The sequence below is a fragment of the Podarcis liolepis genome (assembly GCF_965112155.1).
Source record: "Podarcis liolepis genome assembly, chromosome: 13".
Taxonomy (NCBI): domain Eukaryota; kingdom Metazoa; phylum Chordata; class Lepidosauria; order Squamata; family Lacertidae; genus Podarcis; species Podarcis liolepis.
In genome coordinates this window covers 14,669,410-14,685,617 of record NC_139573.1, presented here as the reverse complement: position 1 = coordinate 14,685,617, position 16,208 = coordinate 14,669,410, and the positions used below count along the sequence as shown (strand labels likewise).

The 16,208-nt window shown below is 43.0% G+C and overlaps 3 protein-coding genes across 11 annotated transcripts in view; 2 read left to right on the top strand and 1 right to left on the bottom strand.

The window, feature by feature from the left end:
• Positions 1–16,208, top strand: part of LOC310691186 (C-type lectin BpLec-like) — a 136,657-nt gene that overhangs the window by 79,570 nt on the left and 40,879 nt on the right. The window lies entirely within an intron of this gene.
• Positions 8,017–16,208, bottom strand: part of LOC310691178 (regenerating islet-derived protein 4-like) — a 41,973-nt gene continuing 33,781 nt past the window's right edge. For 3 of the 5 annotated variants that reach the window (XM_083470832.1, XM_083470833.1, XM_083470831.1), the window contains exons 3-7: positions 14,275–14,344; positions 13,012–13,100; positions 11,321–11,461; positions 10,815–10,935; positions 8,018–8,823 (exon numbers count right to left, since the gene is read on the bottom strand). In XM_083470832.1, the coding sequence (XP_083326958.1) occupies positions 8,750–8,823; positions 10,815–10,935; positions 11,321–11,461; positions 13,012–13,100; positions 14,275–14,344 (495 nt within the window). In that variant the 3' untranslated portion in view covers positions 8,018–8,749. Of the gene's footprint in view, positions 8,824–10,814; positions 10,936–11,320; positions 11,462–13,011; positions 13,101–14,274; positions 14,345–16,208 lie in introns of all 5 variants that reach the window. The other 2 variants (XM_083470835.1, XM_083470834.1) reach the window with 2 other exon arrangements.
• Positions 10,957–16,208, top strand: part of OSGEP (O-sialoglycoprotein endopeptidase) — a 244,986-nt gene continuing 239,734 nt past the window's right edge. The window contains exon 1 of the mRNA XM_083470805.1: positions 10,957–10,960. The gene's annotated coding sequence lies outside the window, so the exon portion shown is untranslated. The remainder of the gene's footprint in view (positions 10,961–16,208) is intronic.

Below are 16,208 nucleotides of genomic sequence, written 5' to 3'. Positions count from 1 at the left end.
TCTTAATGTTGTTTAGGAAATGCATTCATTGTTCTAATGAGCTATGGCTGACAAAAATAACCATACACTCAACAGTAGACTAGTTAGGTTGGCAACTATATCAACTGAACCCGCTAAAGCACGGGCAAGCAAACTAAGGCCTGGGGGCTGAATCTGACCCAATTGCCTTCTAAATCCGGCCTGCCGACAGTCCAGAAACCAGCGTGTTTTTACATGAGTAGAATGTGTCCTTTTATTTAAAATGTATCTCTGGGTTATTTGTGAGGCATAGGAATTTCTTCATTTTTTATTTTTATTTTCCAAAATATGGTCCACCCCCCCCTCAAGGTCTGAGGGACATTGGACTGGCCCCCTGCTGAAAAAGTTTGTTGACCCCTGTGCTCAAGCATCTGAACTTCACCTGAAAGAATTGGCAAATTGTGCTTTCCGATATTCCTACAAGAAATATTATTGAAAATTGAAGTTAGAAATTGGGAAGGGAGTTGCATGTACTATGCCATGCAGGGCCACCCAAGATGGACAGGTCATAGTGGAGAGTTTTGACCAAACGTGATCCACCTGGAGCAGGAACCGGCAAGCCACTCCAGTATCCCTGCCAAGAAAACTCCATGGACAAAGAAGACAGGAGTGCCTGGCGTGCTCTGGTCCATGGGGTCGCAAAGAGTCGGACACCACTAAATGACTACAACAACAAAGGGCACAAATAGCCTAACACCAGCACTGCCTACTAAACAACTATGAGCCCAGAAGAAAATCTCTTATTGGTGCCAGTTCTCATTTGCTACCATTGTAGGGCTAACAGCATTTTGTGCATGCCTGTGACATCAAACACATGCCTAGCACTGTGCATTCCAAGCAGTGTGATCCTAACATCCCAAGTGCAGAGGAGGAGGAGGAGGAGGAGCTGGTTCTTGGGTTGCTTGGAGTGCACCACGTCAGGAGGAGCTGAGGCCTCTTTCTCTGGCAGCTGCAGAAGGAGAGGCAGCCACAGAAGTCACTGCCCTGCGCATAACTGCCACCCCATGAACATTGAAGGGGCTCAGCTATGGCCCCAGAATTATTCAGGGGCCCCAAAGTGCTCAGCCACGCACACACACCCTGAGCTGGCACTTCCAGAAGGAAATAAATGGCAGAAAACTAAAAAGTATCTATGGTGGCCTGATGCAAAAGTCTGGGCTCCTGCCAGAGGCTGATTTGGGGGAGCATGACTGGTTCAGTTACCCTGAGCATGGAGCCCTGGGGGCACCTCAGATTTGGCCCACAATGATGATGTAGAACGAAGGGCAAAGGGGTGCGGGATTTTGGCATCACACAAGGCACTGCTGAAATGGGAGACCCCCAAGGTCTGCCATTGGTCCTGTGCATCTAAGTTCTGCAGAAGAAGAAACTTGAGCAGCTGCAGCTCATTGCACAAGCTCTGCAAACCAACGTCATGGTTGCCAATGCATGTGCCACCATTATAGCTAAGTCACACTGGTTGAGAAATATTGGCAGATGGTTTGCTGGTCAGATTGAGATAGTAGTTGACAAAATCCATGCAATGTACCCCAGTGTTCTTATCTCCATATTTGCATAGAAAGGCACCTTATGAATAAATGAATTTAGTCTTGCTGCTAATCCTTAAAGCCCCCTAGAGTTGTATGGGCACCATTCTGCTGCCCAAATCCCAGACGCAGCCTACCTTACACTTTCTGAGTACCTTGGCAGCTTGGATCCCTCTGAAAGAACAGTTCTGGATGGTTGAGAGGTGGGATATCAGTATGATATATGCATAGTTTGGGGAATATAAATCTGAGCAAGATGAAGGCACTGTGAGTAAGTGGTTCCTGTATCCGAATGGGTGGAGTTGCACTTCCTATGAAGGAGCAGGTATGCAGTCAGAGGCTGCTCCTTGATCCCGCTTTCTCAGTGGAAGCCCAGATATCCCCTGTAGATCAGAAAACAACAGGTTCGACAGTGGGTTGGTGCAATGCACCATATACGAGGCTTCCCTCACACTTGAGCTGGAAGCTGGTTACTGCAAAATGCTGCAGCACAGTTGCTGACTTCTTCTTCTTCTTCTTCTTCTTCTTCTTATTATTATTATTATTATTATTATTATTATTATTATTATTATTATTTACCCCACCCATCTGGCTGGGTTTCCCCAGCCACTCTGGGCAGCTCCCAACAGAACACTAAATACAGAATAGAACTTCAAATTTTAAAAACGTCCCTAAACAGGGCTGCCTTCAGATGTCAGGTAGTTGTTTATTTCCTTGACATCTGATGGGAGGGTGTTCCACAGGGTGGGTGCCACTACCAAGAAGGCCCTCTGCCTGGTTCCCTGTAACCTCACTTCTCACAGTGAGGGGCCCCCTCAGAAGGCCTTCGGAGCTGGACCTCAGAGTCGGGGCTGAACAATGGGCGTGGAGACATTCCTTCAGGTATGCTAAACCGAGGCTGTTGAGGGCTTTAAAGGTCAGCACCAACACTTTGAATTGTGCTCGGAAACGTACTGGGAGCCAATGTAGCTCGTTCAGGACCGGTGTTATATCTTCTCAGTGGCCATTCCCAGTCACCAGTCTGGCTGCCACATTCTGTATTAGTTGTAGTTTCTGGGTCACCTTCAAAGGTAGCCCCACGTAGAGCACATTGCTGAAATCCAAGCAGTTCCACTGCTTAGAGATCTGCAATGCTTGCCAATTTGCAACTAGAGACCATGTTCAGTGCAGGCTTATCCAAACTACTGCTTGTCCAGTGGCTAGAAAGCACGGGTCTGAGCAGTTTTCCACTTTACCCATGTTTTCTAGGCACATGTCCAAGTGGTTTTCCCTTTGCCCTACTCTCCAGAAAATAGGTGGGGCCATTCTCCCAGCTCAGTAGACAAAGATAGAATTTGGAATAGAGTTTGGGAGTTGTGTGACCTAGAAGCAAGCCAGAGAGAGAGTCAGAGCAAAGTTTGAGAGCCATGTTTGATTTCTTTTCTTTTTAAAAAAATAATTTTTATTAACTGGCCAATCACATCACATTATCCATATCACATTAGTTCCAAATTATACAGCCAAATTTTAAATTTTGTTGGGGGTACCCATACATCAAGCTCCGCTCAAGTCCAAAACAGGCATCACTTATCTTACTGCTTTAATTAGACAGTTCTGTCCAGTTTGATCCAGATAGTCCTTTATTACTTCCTTTCTCTTGTTGTTGTTATCGTAAATTCCTTTCTTTGCGATCTCTGATGATTTTCGCAAGCAGGTTAAAAGCTGGCATTCTATGTGGATTTTGTACTCTTCCAAAAATCATATCGGTCAGGGACAGCCTCTGTACAGCCATGTTTGATTTCTGCTTGAATCCAAGCTTGTGGTAATGACAGAAACAAGACCCTTTGGTTGACACTGTGAACTCCTGCATCATAGGCTCAGGTTGTATACATGTGTAAATGAGCCCTATATCATAAAGACACCATAGTCGCCACTGTGCCTCATTGTCCAAAAGGAATCACAAACTCTGGGTAAGAGCCCAGAACTCCTGGAATCTCACACTGCTTGGAGAGTAGAGTGGTGTGCAACAATTTTAAGTCTGAACTGTTTGCGGCTACTTTTCCTGAGGGATAAATGCTCAGTGCATAGGTTTGAAAACACCTATGGCTTTTTAAAATAACTTTTATTTAAAAAAAAAACAACCAGAAGCTTTTTTATTAGGAATTGTAGGTGCTGATATTCCAAAGGAGCAGGAAAGACTTTTTATGTATGCAACAACAGCCACATGGATGCTACTAGCCCAGAGATGGAAAGAAGACAGTCCCTACCAGAGAAGAATGGCAAATAAAGCTGTTGAAATGGCAAAACTGACCAGAAAGCTCAGGAACTAAGAATACCAAAACTTCAATAAAGAATGGAGGGGAATTTTAATTTACTTGAGAGACCACTGTAAGCAGATGTAATGGGTATGAGTTACTCGTGCATAAACTGGTGCCTCTCTAGGCTAATTTGCCTTGTTAAACCTTTCTGACTGCACAGCCCCTTGCTCATTGTGGCTGCCTCAATCGCTGGCAGAATCCGTCAGTGGGCATTTCTTCAACCTCTTCCAACATAAAAGTTGTTTGACACCCAGTCTCCTCCTCCTTTCACTGCGCGGGAGCCTTCTGTGCAGGGAGGGCGTGGGCAGCGGAGGACCTGGGCTCTCCTCACTGATGTCCAGTGAAGAGTCCTGGAGCCCTCTCTCCGATTCCCCCATCTGCCCCCCTCAGGTGTTGCGCTGATTTGCTTCCCCCTCTACTGAGCTGTTTCTCCCCCTGTTGCTGGGTCCTTCGCCAGCATCATCTGGGAGCCTCCCCTTCGCCTCTCACTCTGATGTCAGTTCCCTGACAGCAGATAAAAACATTAGCAGGATTACAATAACACTTGTAATGTAGAAGATATTATGGATAAAATGGAGAGACCTAAAATTTGGATGATGAGATAACATGCAGTTGAAAAGGTTTATAATAGGACGCATGGAGGGAAAGGTGGGAAGTCTAGAGATTTGGAGAAATCTCCAAATATAAATATGTATTTTGTATTGTTATAATTGTAAAATCAAATAAAAATTATTTCAAAAAGAAGAAAAGAAAAGAAAATACCTGTAGAATTAAAATCGAGATGTGGAAATATGGAAATATTGATGAGATTTGGACATGCTTCAAGTTTCAGAGTATGGGAAGTCATAAAATTAAAAATTACAATTAGGAAGATAATTTGACCTTTTCTATTTTAGTTTTTTATTTTTATTGGATTATGATTTGATATGTCAATTGGATGTCTTTTATTGGAAAATTAATAAAAATGATCTAACAAAAAAAGAAAAGAAAACATCTGTGACTTGAGGTTTCCTTTGGTAATTTCCATCTTGGGCCGGCCCTGCTATTCAGTGTCAAGGGTGGCCAGAGGCAAAAGGTGGCAGGGCTCCTGCACATCTAACAGTGTCCTGCAAAAGAAGGGATTTGAGCAACTGTAGCTCATTGTGCAAGCCAACTATGTGGTTGGCCATGCCTGCTCTACCACTATAGCCAAGTCACCCATGTTAAGAAATAGTTGCAGCTGGTTTGCCATACTAAAGCATTTGCGCAACTTTTGATAAGGATCATGGGGCATGGCTGACCTTGTGGTTTCCAACAGTTATTTGCAATTATCCACACTTGGGAGAGAGATAACAGCTTCTAACATCCCTTGTAATGCAGCTTGGTGTAAATTACAGGTTGGAAGTCTGGTTGAGAGAGTTTATTTATTTCATAAAAATTTATACACCATTAGATTGTGAAAAACCTCAAAGCAGTTTACCATAGATAAAACAGTGAAATCAAGAAATATTTACAGCCCTGCTTTAAAACATACAAAAGTTAAAATACCAAAACAGATCAAAATTACCACCATTATCTAAGCATATGAGTAGGCTTGTCTAAACAGGAATGTTTTTAGCAGGATGTGTGTGGATGTGTGTTGATCAGATCATTTTCTCTGATCAATGCAGCCAAAGCTTCCTATAGTAGAGAGAGAGCAAAAAGGAGAGAGGAAAGGGGACAATCTTGCTTCCATTTGGAAAGAGATCTGAATCAATGTTGTTCATTCTCACTGTCGCATGGTGCTCATATACCCATATGTAATCAATCTGTGTTATGGGTATATGAGCACCATGCGACAGTGAGAATGAACAACATTGATTCAGATCTCTTTCCAAATGGAAGCAAGATTGTCCCCTTTCCTCTCTCCTTTTTGCTCTCTCTCTACTATAGGAAGCTTTGGCTGCATTGATCAGAGAAAGTGATCTGACTCAAGGAATTAAAATAAAGGACAGGACACACAAAATAAGCTTATTTGTGGGTGGTGTCAAATCCTAAGGAGATTTGAAAGCAATCAAAGAGCCCGTTAAAATCAGTGTCAGCTAAAATGAGGGAAACTTTGCTAAGGCTTCTTCAGAGATGGTATAGCGTGTTCTCCAATAAATGAGAGCACGTGTTGTGGTGTGGGCCACCAGGCCAGGCCTCTTGTTGCCAGGCAGGTTAATAGTTGTTGCCTGGCATCATGATTGGGTAACCGGGTTGCTGGGGCAAATTGTATGTTGCAAATTGGGTGGGAGGGACCATAGTCTTTAAATATTGGTGCACTCTGGTTTCTCTTTCTCTTTGCAGAGTGCATCGGATCACCCACCCGCCCGCCCTCTTTCCGGTTGACCTTGCTTTGGCTGTCATGGGGTCATCTGCTTTGGAGCAGGGGCGTAGTAGGAATTTTGCCATTTGGTGATTGGCTGTGCCATTTGGTTTTTGCCTACTACTCAGCAATTCGTCACAACTTGTAAGGTTGCGGTTAGGCATTGGTTATAATATGCTGGTGGTGGAGGGGTCAGGCTGGGCCTGCCCCTCCTATTGCGCTGAAGGGAATTCTGTTAAAGGAATCCTGGGGCTTGCCATGATTTCGTCCAATCCCTGTTATGGGACCAGGGCCGCCCAATCCCTGTTATGGGAATCCTTGTCATAGGACCGGGCAGGCAAGCTTTCGGGGAGCTGCTGGGGTGAGCGGCGTGGGTCCGACGCTTAGCTCAAATGACCCCCAAGTTTGACTTTCTCTTCTACTGGCTACCGATCGGACCTCGGGATGTCAGTTCTGTCCCAGGCGGGGGGACAGATAGTCATAACCAATGTCTAAACAACCACTCACTGATTTTGTATTTTAATAAAGTTGTGGCCAAAATAGTGCCCAAAAACCAAAACTAAAATTACGTGTTATGTGTGAAGTTATTTGAGGGGTGGCCTGGGGACCTACACACGCAACTCCACACCTCCAAGATTGTCCTGCCTGACTAATAATGTAGACCCCAGCCGCTGGAGGGGGTATATGATTCAAGGGTCTTATCTTCATCTGTGGTGGAGTCGTAGTTGAATGCTCAACTATTCACCCGATGCGTTCAGAGAAATAAGCCCCATTTTCAATACAAATGCTTCTATGTCTCTTATGCTGGCATTACTTGGGTTATGGGAAGATAAACTTCCAAGATTACACATAAAAACCTATGGAGCTTTTTTTTGTGGCAGCTAGAATGAAAATCACTCAATGCTGGTGGAATGCGGAGGGTCTTACTTTGGACTAGGGCTGGCCCTCTTACATCTGTAATCCATAAAGTTGTGGCCTGATTTGATCCAAAAGGTAATTTTGTCCTGTCTGATTCTTTCTGAAAGTCGGGCGATGGGGGTGGGGTGCCTGACCACACAAGTACAGGAGCTGTGCTGCAGCTGACCTGTACTGACTGTTGTCCGGCAAGAGTTCATATTCATCTTTACCCTCTAGAAAATCAGTCACCATTGGAGTGGCTACTTGGTTGGTTTCTTTCAGCCCTAGGCTGTCAAGAAATTCAATAACCTTTTGCCTTTGACTTAGGAGATAAGATCCAAGCTCTTCTCTCACTATTTGAAAGAAACAATTCCCATTTCCTTTACCTCTACAGCTCTACCTTGGTTTTCAAACAGCCTAGTTCTCAAACATTTCAGCTCCTAAACGATCGAAACCCGGAAGTGACTGTTCCAGTTTTCAAACATTCTTTTGGAAGCTGAATGACTGACGGGGCTTCTGCGGCTTCCTGCAGCCAATCAGAAGCCTCACTTTGGTTTCCAAACATTTTGGAAGTCGAACAGACTTCCGGAACGGAGTCCATTCAACTTCCAAGGTACGACTGTACTTCTTTGCTCAGCTATTCCACAACCTCTGTATAGTCTTGGTTATTCTCAGTTACAATCATTAGATTATCCACAAATGCCAAAACGTAAGAAAACTATTTATTTTTTGCACTTGGTTTACACGCACATGTCTACATGACCTTGTGTGTACCCCAGCTCTTTGAGCATGCTCTATAGTTTCTCATTCCATGCTCCAGCAGCATATTTTAATCCATGAAAAGCCCCTTCTGAAGTTTGCATATTAGATGCACTTTGGTTTGATAAAACATTGGGGCTGTTCCATATAAATCTCTTCCTAGATCTGGCCGTGCAAAAATGTGGCTATAGAAGACTGGTTATCCCACACTGTGAGGACTCTCCTAATAACTCAGCACCCTTAACAAAGCGCATTTCCCAGAATTCTTTGGACGAAGCTATAACTGTGATGTAAAGAGTGCTTTAAACGTATGGTGTTGAAGTGACCTTGGTGTCAGATGTCAATGTCTGTGGTATAGTGTGTATGCCACAGAGGACAGGAAATTGCATAGGTGCAGCTGGCAATGTAGGGTTGCTTCAATCGAAGCACCATCTAGTGAAATGTTCTCTTGTACTTTCACACTTATGAAAGGAGACCCTTGCAGTCCACCTTAGGTGTCCCAAGATAAATCTCCAGCATCTACAGGTGGGACAGAGAATGTCCCCTGTCTGAATGAACCTGGAAATCCACTGCCATTCAATGTGTCTATTATTGAGTTAGATGGACCTATGGTCTGACTTGGTATAAGTCAACTTCCCATATATTTCTTGGATGATCATCTTAGAGCAGTCTGAGTGGATTGCGAAGGACAGAAACACACCAGGAAATATGTGCATCCAAGAGAATTTATTAAGTTCATAGTGGGGTGTAGGCACAATAAAAATTTGTGGAGAAGAGGGGAACCAAAATGGCAGCTCTTCAGTTATGGTCATTTTTAAAGTGATGAATGAGAACTCCTCTTTCACTTTGAGGACTGGAAGAGGAGGTACTGAGATCAGAAAGATTTCCAGCAGGCTAGAGTCCAGTGAAGGGAACTACAATCTTCTTTAGCGTGATTGTTTACAGACAAAGGCATTTTTCCCTTTACAGGTAACAGCATTCCACTTCTCAAAATCTAAAACTCAAAAGACATGGCACAAATTATTTCTTGTTGCTCATTATTTAACGACCTGTTCCATGTGGTCTAGAGCAAACAGGAAGATTCAGATCCATCCAGGAGGCCCACCTTCTGTAGGTCACTTGAAGTGGGTGGCCCACCTGTTGATCTCCAGACATCAAACTCGAAGTGTACTCCTGATCCTAAATATGCAACTAAATTCAGCGTTTTTTTGAATATTGCACCTTTTTTATATCACTGTTCAGGGAAACAGAAAAAGGCACCAAATTCAAAAACTGCAAATGTTTGCTGCAATGGAAGAACTGGGAGCCCAATTGGTTTGTTTCAGTGTTTAGAATGAACTACCAGTAGATCAATTGAACAAAGTTCAATGAATTATTTCAAAAATCTCTGAACTGCACCTGAATTCCCATAATCCCCACACCTGAATTTCCATAATTAAGTTCATTTTGAGGCAGAATTTTGTAACATTTCTAATTTATCTTCAAGTTCACTCCTCCTTTCCCCACCCTATCAGTCTCTTAGCTTTCAGTAAAAAAAAAGTCAGACAGACATCTGGAAAAAAGTTAGAAAGTGAAATGTGGAGACAATGTTCTAAGGAGGTGCTGCTGTTACTAAGGACACCAGTAAATTAATCACAGTTGATATGCAGTCAAAAAGGAGGAGTGTAAGACATTTCCTGTATCTTCCCTGCTGAGGATATTTGCTGTCTTCCAGCAGGAGCAGCTTCCAGCAAGAAGTACAGACCAATGAACAAAGCAAATTATGTTTCATGCCTTATACTGTGTGGTTTTTCTAGTATGGAAATGTTTAACCTGTTGACATTTTGCCTGTGAGACATCTTATTTCATGTATGTGGCTTCTGATTTACCTTTTTACTTTATAACATTCTGAACACTAAAAAAAATAGCTAAGGGTGAACTATTTATGAACTGCAAAGTTGATTTGGATGGACTTGAACTGAACTAGTTTGTTGTGCAAAAGAATGAAACTGAACAAGAACTAGTTCCTTTTTAAAAATGAAGTTTCCAGTCACTGGTTTGCTTATAATTCTTCCTTCAGAGCCTCAGCTTGAATCCAAGTTTTCTTTCAATGCCTGACATACGATATCAGGCCCATGAAAAGCAGGCATGGTTTACACCAAAGAGCCTGGCCAGGGCAAACTCCAAGGCCTGGAAGGACTAATTAGACTTCCAGGCGAAACCTTCCCCACCCCTGGTCTGGAGGAAGTAAGTTTCTGAGAATCTCAGTTTTCATTTATGAAAAGCAAAAGCTTCTAGCCCTCATGGCTGAAATTAGTTTTGTAAAGGAAAAATAATATAGAAATCATGCTGAGTTTCAGAAGCTCCCGATTATACAATTTTGGCACCCTTTACTTAAGACTTTCCCCAGTTTCCCCACATTTGGCCCTAACAATTTCTTAAAGGAATACAAGAGAAAAAAATATAATGTAACCCAGACTTCAGCAACCAATGCTTTCAAAATGTGTAGTAATCCTACACTATATTATGCAGATTGGCTGTAGCCGAAGCCTTCTGCTCCTAGTGTATTTGGAGGTGATCCTAAATGTTGAACAACTGGACAACTGCTCATCTGTCAACAGTGCAACCTACTTCTGATCCTTGCTGCAAATAAACACCTGGCTAAGGGTTGTCACCAGCTTAGTTGCATTCAGAATTAACCACTGAAATCAATGGGCCTTTGTGACTACCAGCTTGTCTTTTAATTTTAATGTGCATATTTCTATTATGATTTAGTCTAGGGTTTCCGAAACTTGGGTCTCCAGCTGTTGTTGGATTACAACTCCCATCATCCCTAGCTAGCAGGACGTCAGGGACGGTGGGAGTTGTAGTCCAAAAACAGCTGCAAACCCAAGTTTGGGAAACCCTGATTTAGTCAGAAACAACCCTAAGAAAAGTTGGAACTGATGGAGAAAGCAGGAGGTAGTGGAGAAACCAAAACCTTTTATCTGTTCTTGCAAATGGCTTGCTTACCTTTCTGTTCCTTCAGCTCTACACAAAACTTATTTGCAGCTGGAACAAACACGCCTGGCTGGTTTACATTCCAGCTTGCGAAATTGAAGGGAGAATTATCAGCCCACTTCCACTTCCTGTTCTGCAGGAATGAGACGGAAGAGATTGTGTGATTAAAGAAGAGAGTTGTTGTTGTTTAGTCGTTTAGTCGTTTAGTCGTGTCCGACTCTTTGTGACCCCATGGACCAGAGCACGCCAGGCACTCCTGTCTTCCACTGCCTCCCGCAGTTTGGTCAGACTCATGTTTGAAAGAAGAGAGTAGCCCACCACAAAAACGGGAGAGTTTGACCAACTGGAAATTACTGTTTGTTATGGCGGAGACATTTGAGGAGAACCCCATCCCACCATAGAAAATAAAGGAGAATTTGTGTATGGAGTTCAGACTAGGAAATTGTTGAGATAATTGCGTTGCTAAAGAGCCCCATCTCTGATGACAATCAGGAACAAGCTATGTGAAATCAGCTCACTTGCAAAGGATCATAGAGTCCAATCCAGACATCTGTGCGTGTTTTCTGTTGTGCTAAGATGTACTTTGCTACAATGGAACATTCTTTCTGATTGAGGATGGAGGCAAGATGGACCCCACGGCCATAGCTCTGGCAGTCAACCTAAAAACGGAAAAGGAATTAGAGAAGCTTTGCTACTGTTATCATATCTCACCAGTAGGATTATTGCGGAGTTGGAGCTTGCCAGTGTCAGATCAATTTCCTTGCATCGAAGTTTTTAATATTTTCTGAATTAGACTTTCTTGAGTATTTTTAAGATGAACAGGTCTTCCTGGAATATTATAAGGCAATGCTGTTCCATACTAACTTGTGTGATACAATGTTATTGAGCCTGTCAGTATTTTGCTGGAGGAATTTAAGCACATACCAGAAAATGTTACGTTTGCACAATTAGAGTGCTTTAAAGCATCATCGTGGCACAATAAATCTACTTCTAAAAAGAAACAAAAAAGAATTGGGGCTAGGAAAGTGATGGGGAAGTGGATTGAAAAATATGGGATCTTTGGAAGATGTATAAACACTCCCACAAGCAACTCAGGATGAATATTCAGTGTTCTATACAGTGGTGCCTCGCAAGACGAAAAGAATCCGTTCTGTGATTCTCTTCGTCTAGCGGTCTTTTGTCTTGCGAAGCAAGCCCATTGAAGGATTAGCGGATTAGCGCTATTAGCGCTATTAGCGCCTTTTAGCTGCTTTTAGTGGCTTATCTGCTGATCGGATCAGCTGATAAGCGGCTTAGCGGCTTAGCGGCTTAGAAAAAGGGGGGAGGGGGAAAAACCAGCAGGAACTCGCCAGACATTGTCGTCTTGCGAAGCAAGCCCATAGGAAATTCGTTTTGCGAAGCACCTCCAAAATGGAAAACTCTTTCGTCTAGCGAGTTTTCCGTCTTGCGAGGCATTCGTCTTGCGGGGCACCACTGTAATCTCCCTGCAAACAAATCAGAATGAATGGGTGAAAAATATGCAACCCAACCCTCATGCAAACTGCAAGAGAATCAGGATGAATACCCAATGGATAGGTCATCTGGAAGAGCCTTAAATTTGTCTTTGTACAACCCCAGATTCAGAAGCATCTTTATTTGCAATTTTACAAACATTTCAGGGAAAGAGAACATATGGTTGGATATATACAATGAAACTTGACTTTGAAGGATTGGCTTTGGAATGTCTGCTCAGTAGAAGAGCAACGTGGGGGCGGTCCGCCCCAGGTGTCATCCTGAGGGGGGTGACATTCGGTGTGTCAAGCCTCCTCCAACTCCTGAGCTGTCAATATGAAGGGGGAAGACCGCCAGCAAAGTGGCACAGCTCTCCCCCTTCCCCCGACGGCTCGGGGGAGAGTCGCGGGTTGGCGGCTAGCCCCTGAGCATGGCTAGCCCCCTGGGATGCACATGGCTAGCCCCACCCCTGGGTGCACAGCATGTGTGCCACTCCAGGTGCCAGAGCACCTAGCTCCGCCTCTGTGTCTGCTTTGTTTCTGCTTGAGCTCTGCAACTCAGATGATCAGACTCCATCTAACCAGCTGAGCTCCCTTCCTTTTGTGGTCAGCCCTCTTTTGTTAATTCAAAAGTATCGGCTAGATATTGTCATGGGACTGCCCATGCTGATTGCCTTTCTCATTGTATTATGCCTTGGTTGGTGAGAAACTCCTCTTACCTCAGCATCAGCCCATGTCATCATCTTTTCAATATATGCATAGCAGTTGCCCTGATTTTGCAGCCATCCATTAGGACAGGTAGCCTTGGCTGTTTTAGAGAGAAGGAAATGAGGGGAAATAAGGGATTAAAACAGTAAGCAGGTTGTTCTGAGTGCGACATTACGTATACCATTGGTGATTCCATTTAGAAAACACAAGTTATTTAGAAACCAGTGAATAGAGATCTTGTTAATATTAAAAGTCTAATTTGCATAAAATGTATGCATTGAAGTTTAAACGTCTGTAAATGTTTGCATTTGCAAAGCAGGGAAGTTTGCATTAAGCAAGAGGTTTCACTCTAGCTGAAAGCGGAATGCTGGTGTTTTTCCATTTAAGAGGGTTTGGCTTACCTGATCACTCTTCTCTGGAAACCCAAGTAGATCCCTCATCAGCAGGAAGTTGAAACCTGAGAAACTCAGTATCTTTGTGTTGTGGGAAGCCAGCAGAGAGATTGCCAGCTCAGCGTGTTGGGAGAAGGAGCCTCCAGCATAATGGAGTATGTCTCTGAGATTGGACTGTATTAAAGGATTTAAAAGACTGAACTGCATTGCTGCTACTTGAGTGCAATGTGTAACTTTGTATTTTTGTTCTTTGTAACATTTATATGCCACTAGTTTTTAGACTGCTCTGCAGCAAAGCTTTGAAACTAATTCTTGGGATGGAAAGCTCATTTATTTCTGCACAAGGTCCAGATCAGAGATTCCGCTGACCAACCCCAATAAACTCTCCTGCTTCCGTGTTCTAATAGGCTTAGCTGGGTTGCCATCCCTTGAAAATCCACTAAGTACTTTCATTCTCTTTATAAAGTATTTATTAAAAGTTTAAACAATAAAACAAACTTCACATTCACAACCCGAAAAAGAAAAAACACCATCACAATCAATCAAAAAAGCCGAAAAAAAGACAAAAAAGGCATACAAAAAAGACAAAAGACAAAAAATCATAGAAAAGACATGAAAAATGGTTCAGTTTCATAAATAAAATTTCCATGACCCTCTTTTCTGACTCCCTCACATCTCCCTTTTCTGTGTTCCCATTTACAAAATCCTATTCAGCAATACTTCACCTTCTTTCAAATCTTATTTTAAATTGTACATTTCAGCTATTATGTCTCCAATTTTTCCCTTTGTTATCAATTATTTATCAAGTACTTTCATTCTCATGACTGCTTAATTTCAGTGAAGATTTCTGGGAAATTCTCAGGTGTTTGCTAAAATGCTCACCAGGACTGGAGACCAGGATTCCAAGAAGGCAAAGGCTGAAGTAGGTGACAAATCCCATCTTCTTTCTGACCTTTTGGAAAAGAGGAATGTACAGTCAATTCAAGCGGTGTGTTGTCAGTTTTGCCATTCAGCCAATGTGGGAAGGAAGGAAGGAAGGAAGGAAGGAAGGAAGGAAGGAAGGAAGGAAGGAAGGAAGGAGAGATAAATATTTTATATCCTATAATCACATTTCTCCTTTATTTGAACTTCCATGAACTGAGAAGCTTAAAGAAAGAAAAGAAAACCTGAACTTAACAGAATGTTAAGATCTGGAAAGACCAACTTGAAGACCAACTGCTCAGGGCAGGAATCTACACCATCTCTGATTGTCCCCAGCAGATAATAATCCAGCCTCTGCTTATATACCTATGCATTTTGCTCCATTGTCGAGGGACTCATACCTTTGTGGATTGTCTCCTATTCTTCAGCTAAAATCTACTCGCCTGAAATTTCCACCCATTTAGCTTTGTCCTATGGTGCAAGGGAGAACAAGTCTGCTCTATCTTTTTTGAGACAGCCCTTCAGATATTTGAACGCTGCTATGCTTTATCTCTTTAATCTTCATTTATGGGGGGAACACCTGAGTTGACATAGTTATGTCCTGTTTTCGAAGAAAAATTAAGATCATGTCAGCGTGTGGATGTATGAGAGGTTTTTTTTAATCCAAACTGGAAGGAAAATGTTGCATTATTCTTATTATTATTATTAAAATGTAGTGCCACAAGGAGGAAAACAGTGCATGCTGGCAATCTTGTAGGGCCATTTCACCCATTACACACTAGAAAACCCAGCAAAGGGAAAGCCCTAGGTTGTCCCTCAATGGGGTATTTTTCTCTATAATATGTATATCCTGAATGCAACCCAAGATCAGAGGGGAAATCAGAGAGACCAAGTCTACTATGTCTACCTGTCAGGTTTCAGGGAATCCGATCCCCCCCCCTCCCTCATGGCTGGCTGCCAGAAATGGGAAAACAAGGTGTTCTTACCAAGATAATTTATTCAATATTCACAGCGACATAGGATGTCGCCTCTCAGATAATGGTGTTGCTCCAAATAAGTCCCACCCCTCCGTCTCTCCTATTATACATCATTCCTACATCAGCTAATCTGTGTGTTCTGCCTCTGAGCTTTCTGTTCTCCTACTCTCAATGCCCACCGGGACCTGAGGGGGGAGTTCAGGAATGCTTCCTAAAGACACTGAGTCTGTCAGCTGTCTCTCCCCTAGTTCTTTTTCCTCCTGCTGCTTGTCATCCAGTATCTCCCAGCTTCTCCCCTCTGCAGCCTCCGAATTATTACCTTCTGCAAACCACTCTTCTAAATCTATGCTGTCTCCTCTTGGAAGGGCAGAAGAAGGGGGGAGCGGTCTCCACCATTCCTCCTCAGTCCAGTCTCCTAGGACCTCCCTGACTCCAAAAAGACTGTGTCCAGAGGTGATCATCTGTGCTCTCCCCCTCTACATTTTCTATCACTTAATCATTGTCATGAGGGCAACCTGGGATCAAAGGGGCAATGCACATACACCAAGGCCAGATGGTACACCAGTCTTCAGAATTTTTTTATTAATTCAATCTATCAAGGAGCTCTCAAACATTTATCACATTCACACATGCTCTGTAGGGATATATATTTACCAAAGACTGCTGCTCTGTCTGATTAGATGGCTGTCAATGGACAGGACCTCCAGGTGTTGTTACAAAGGTCTTCGACCCAAAACGGGTCTGTCTCCAGAGTTCTTATACTCTCTGCTCAATCTCTTATTATGTGTCAGGTGGATGAATATGTTTATTGCAGAGCTTTTGGATTATGTGCCCCTTTTCTGGCAGTGTGATCCATCTCTATCCTTGTCCCCGTGTCTCTAGCAAAAAGGACACAATGGTCCTGCAATGTGACATTTC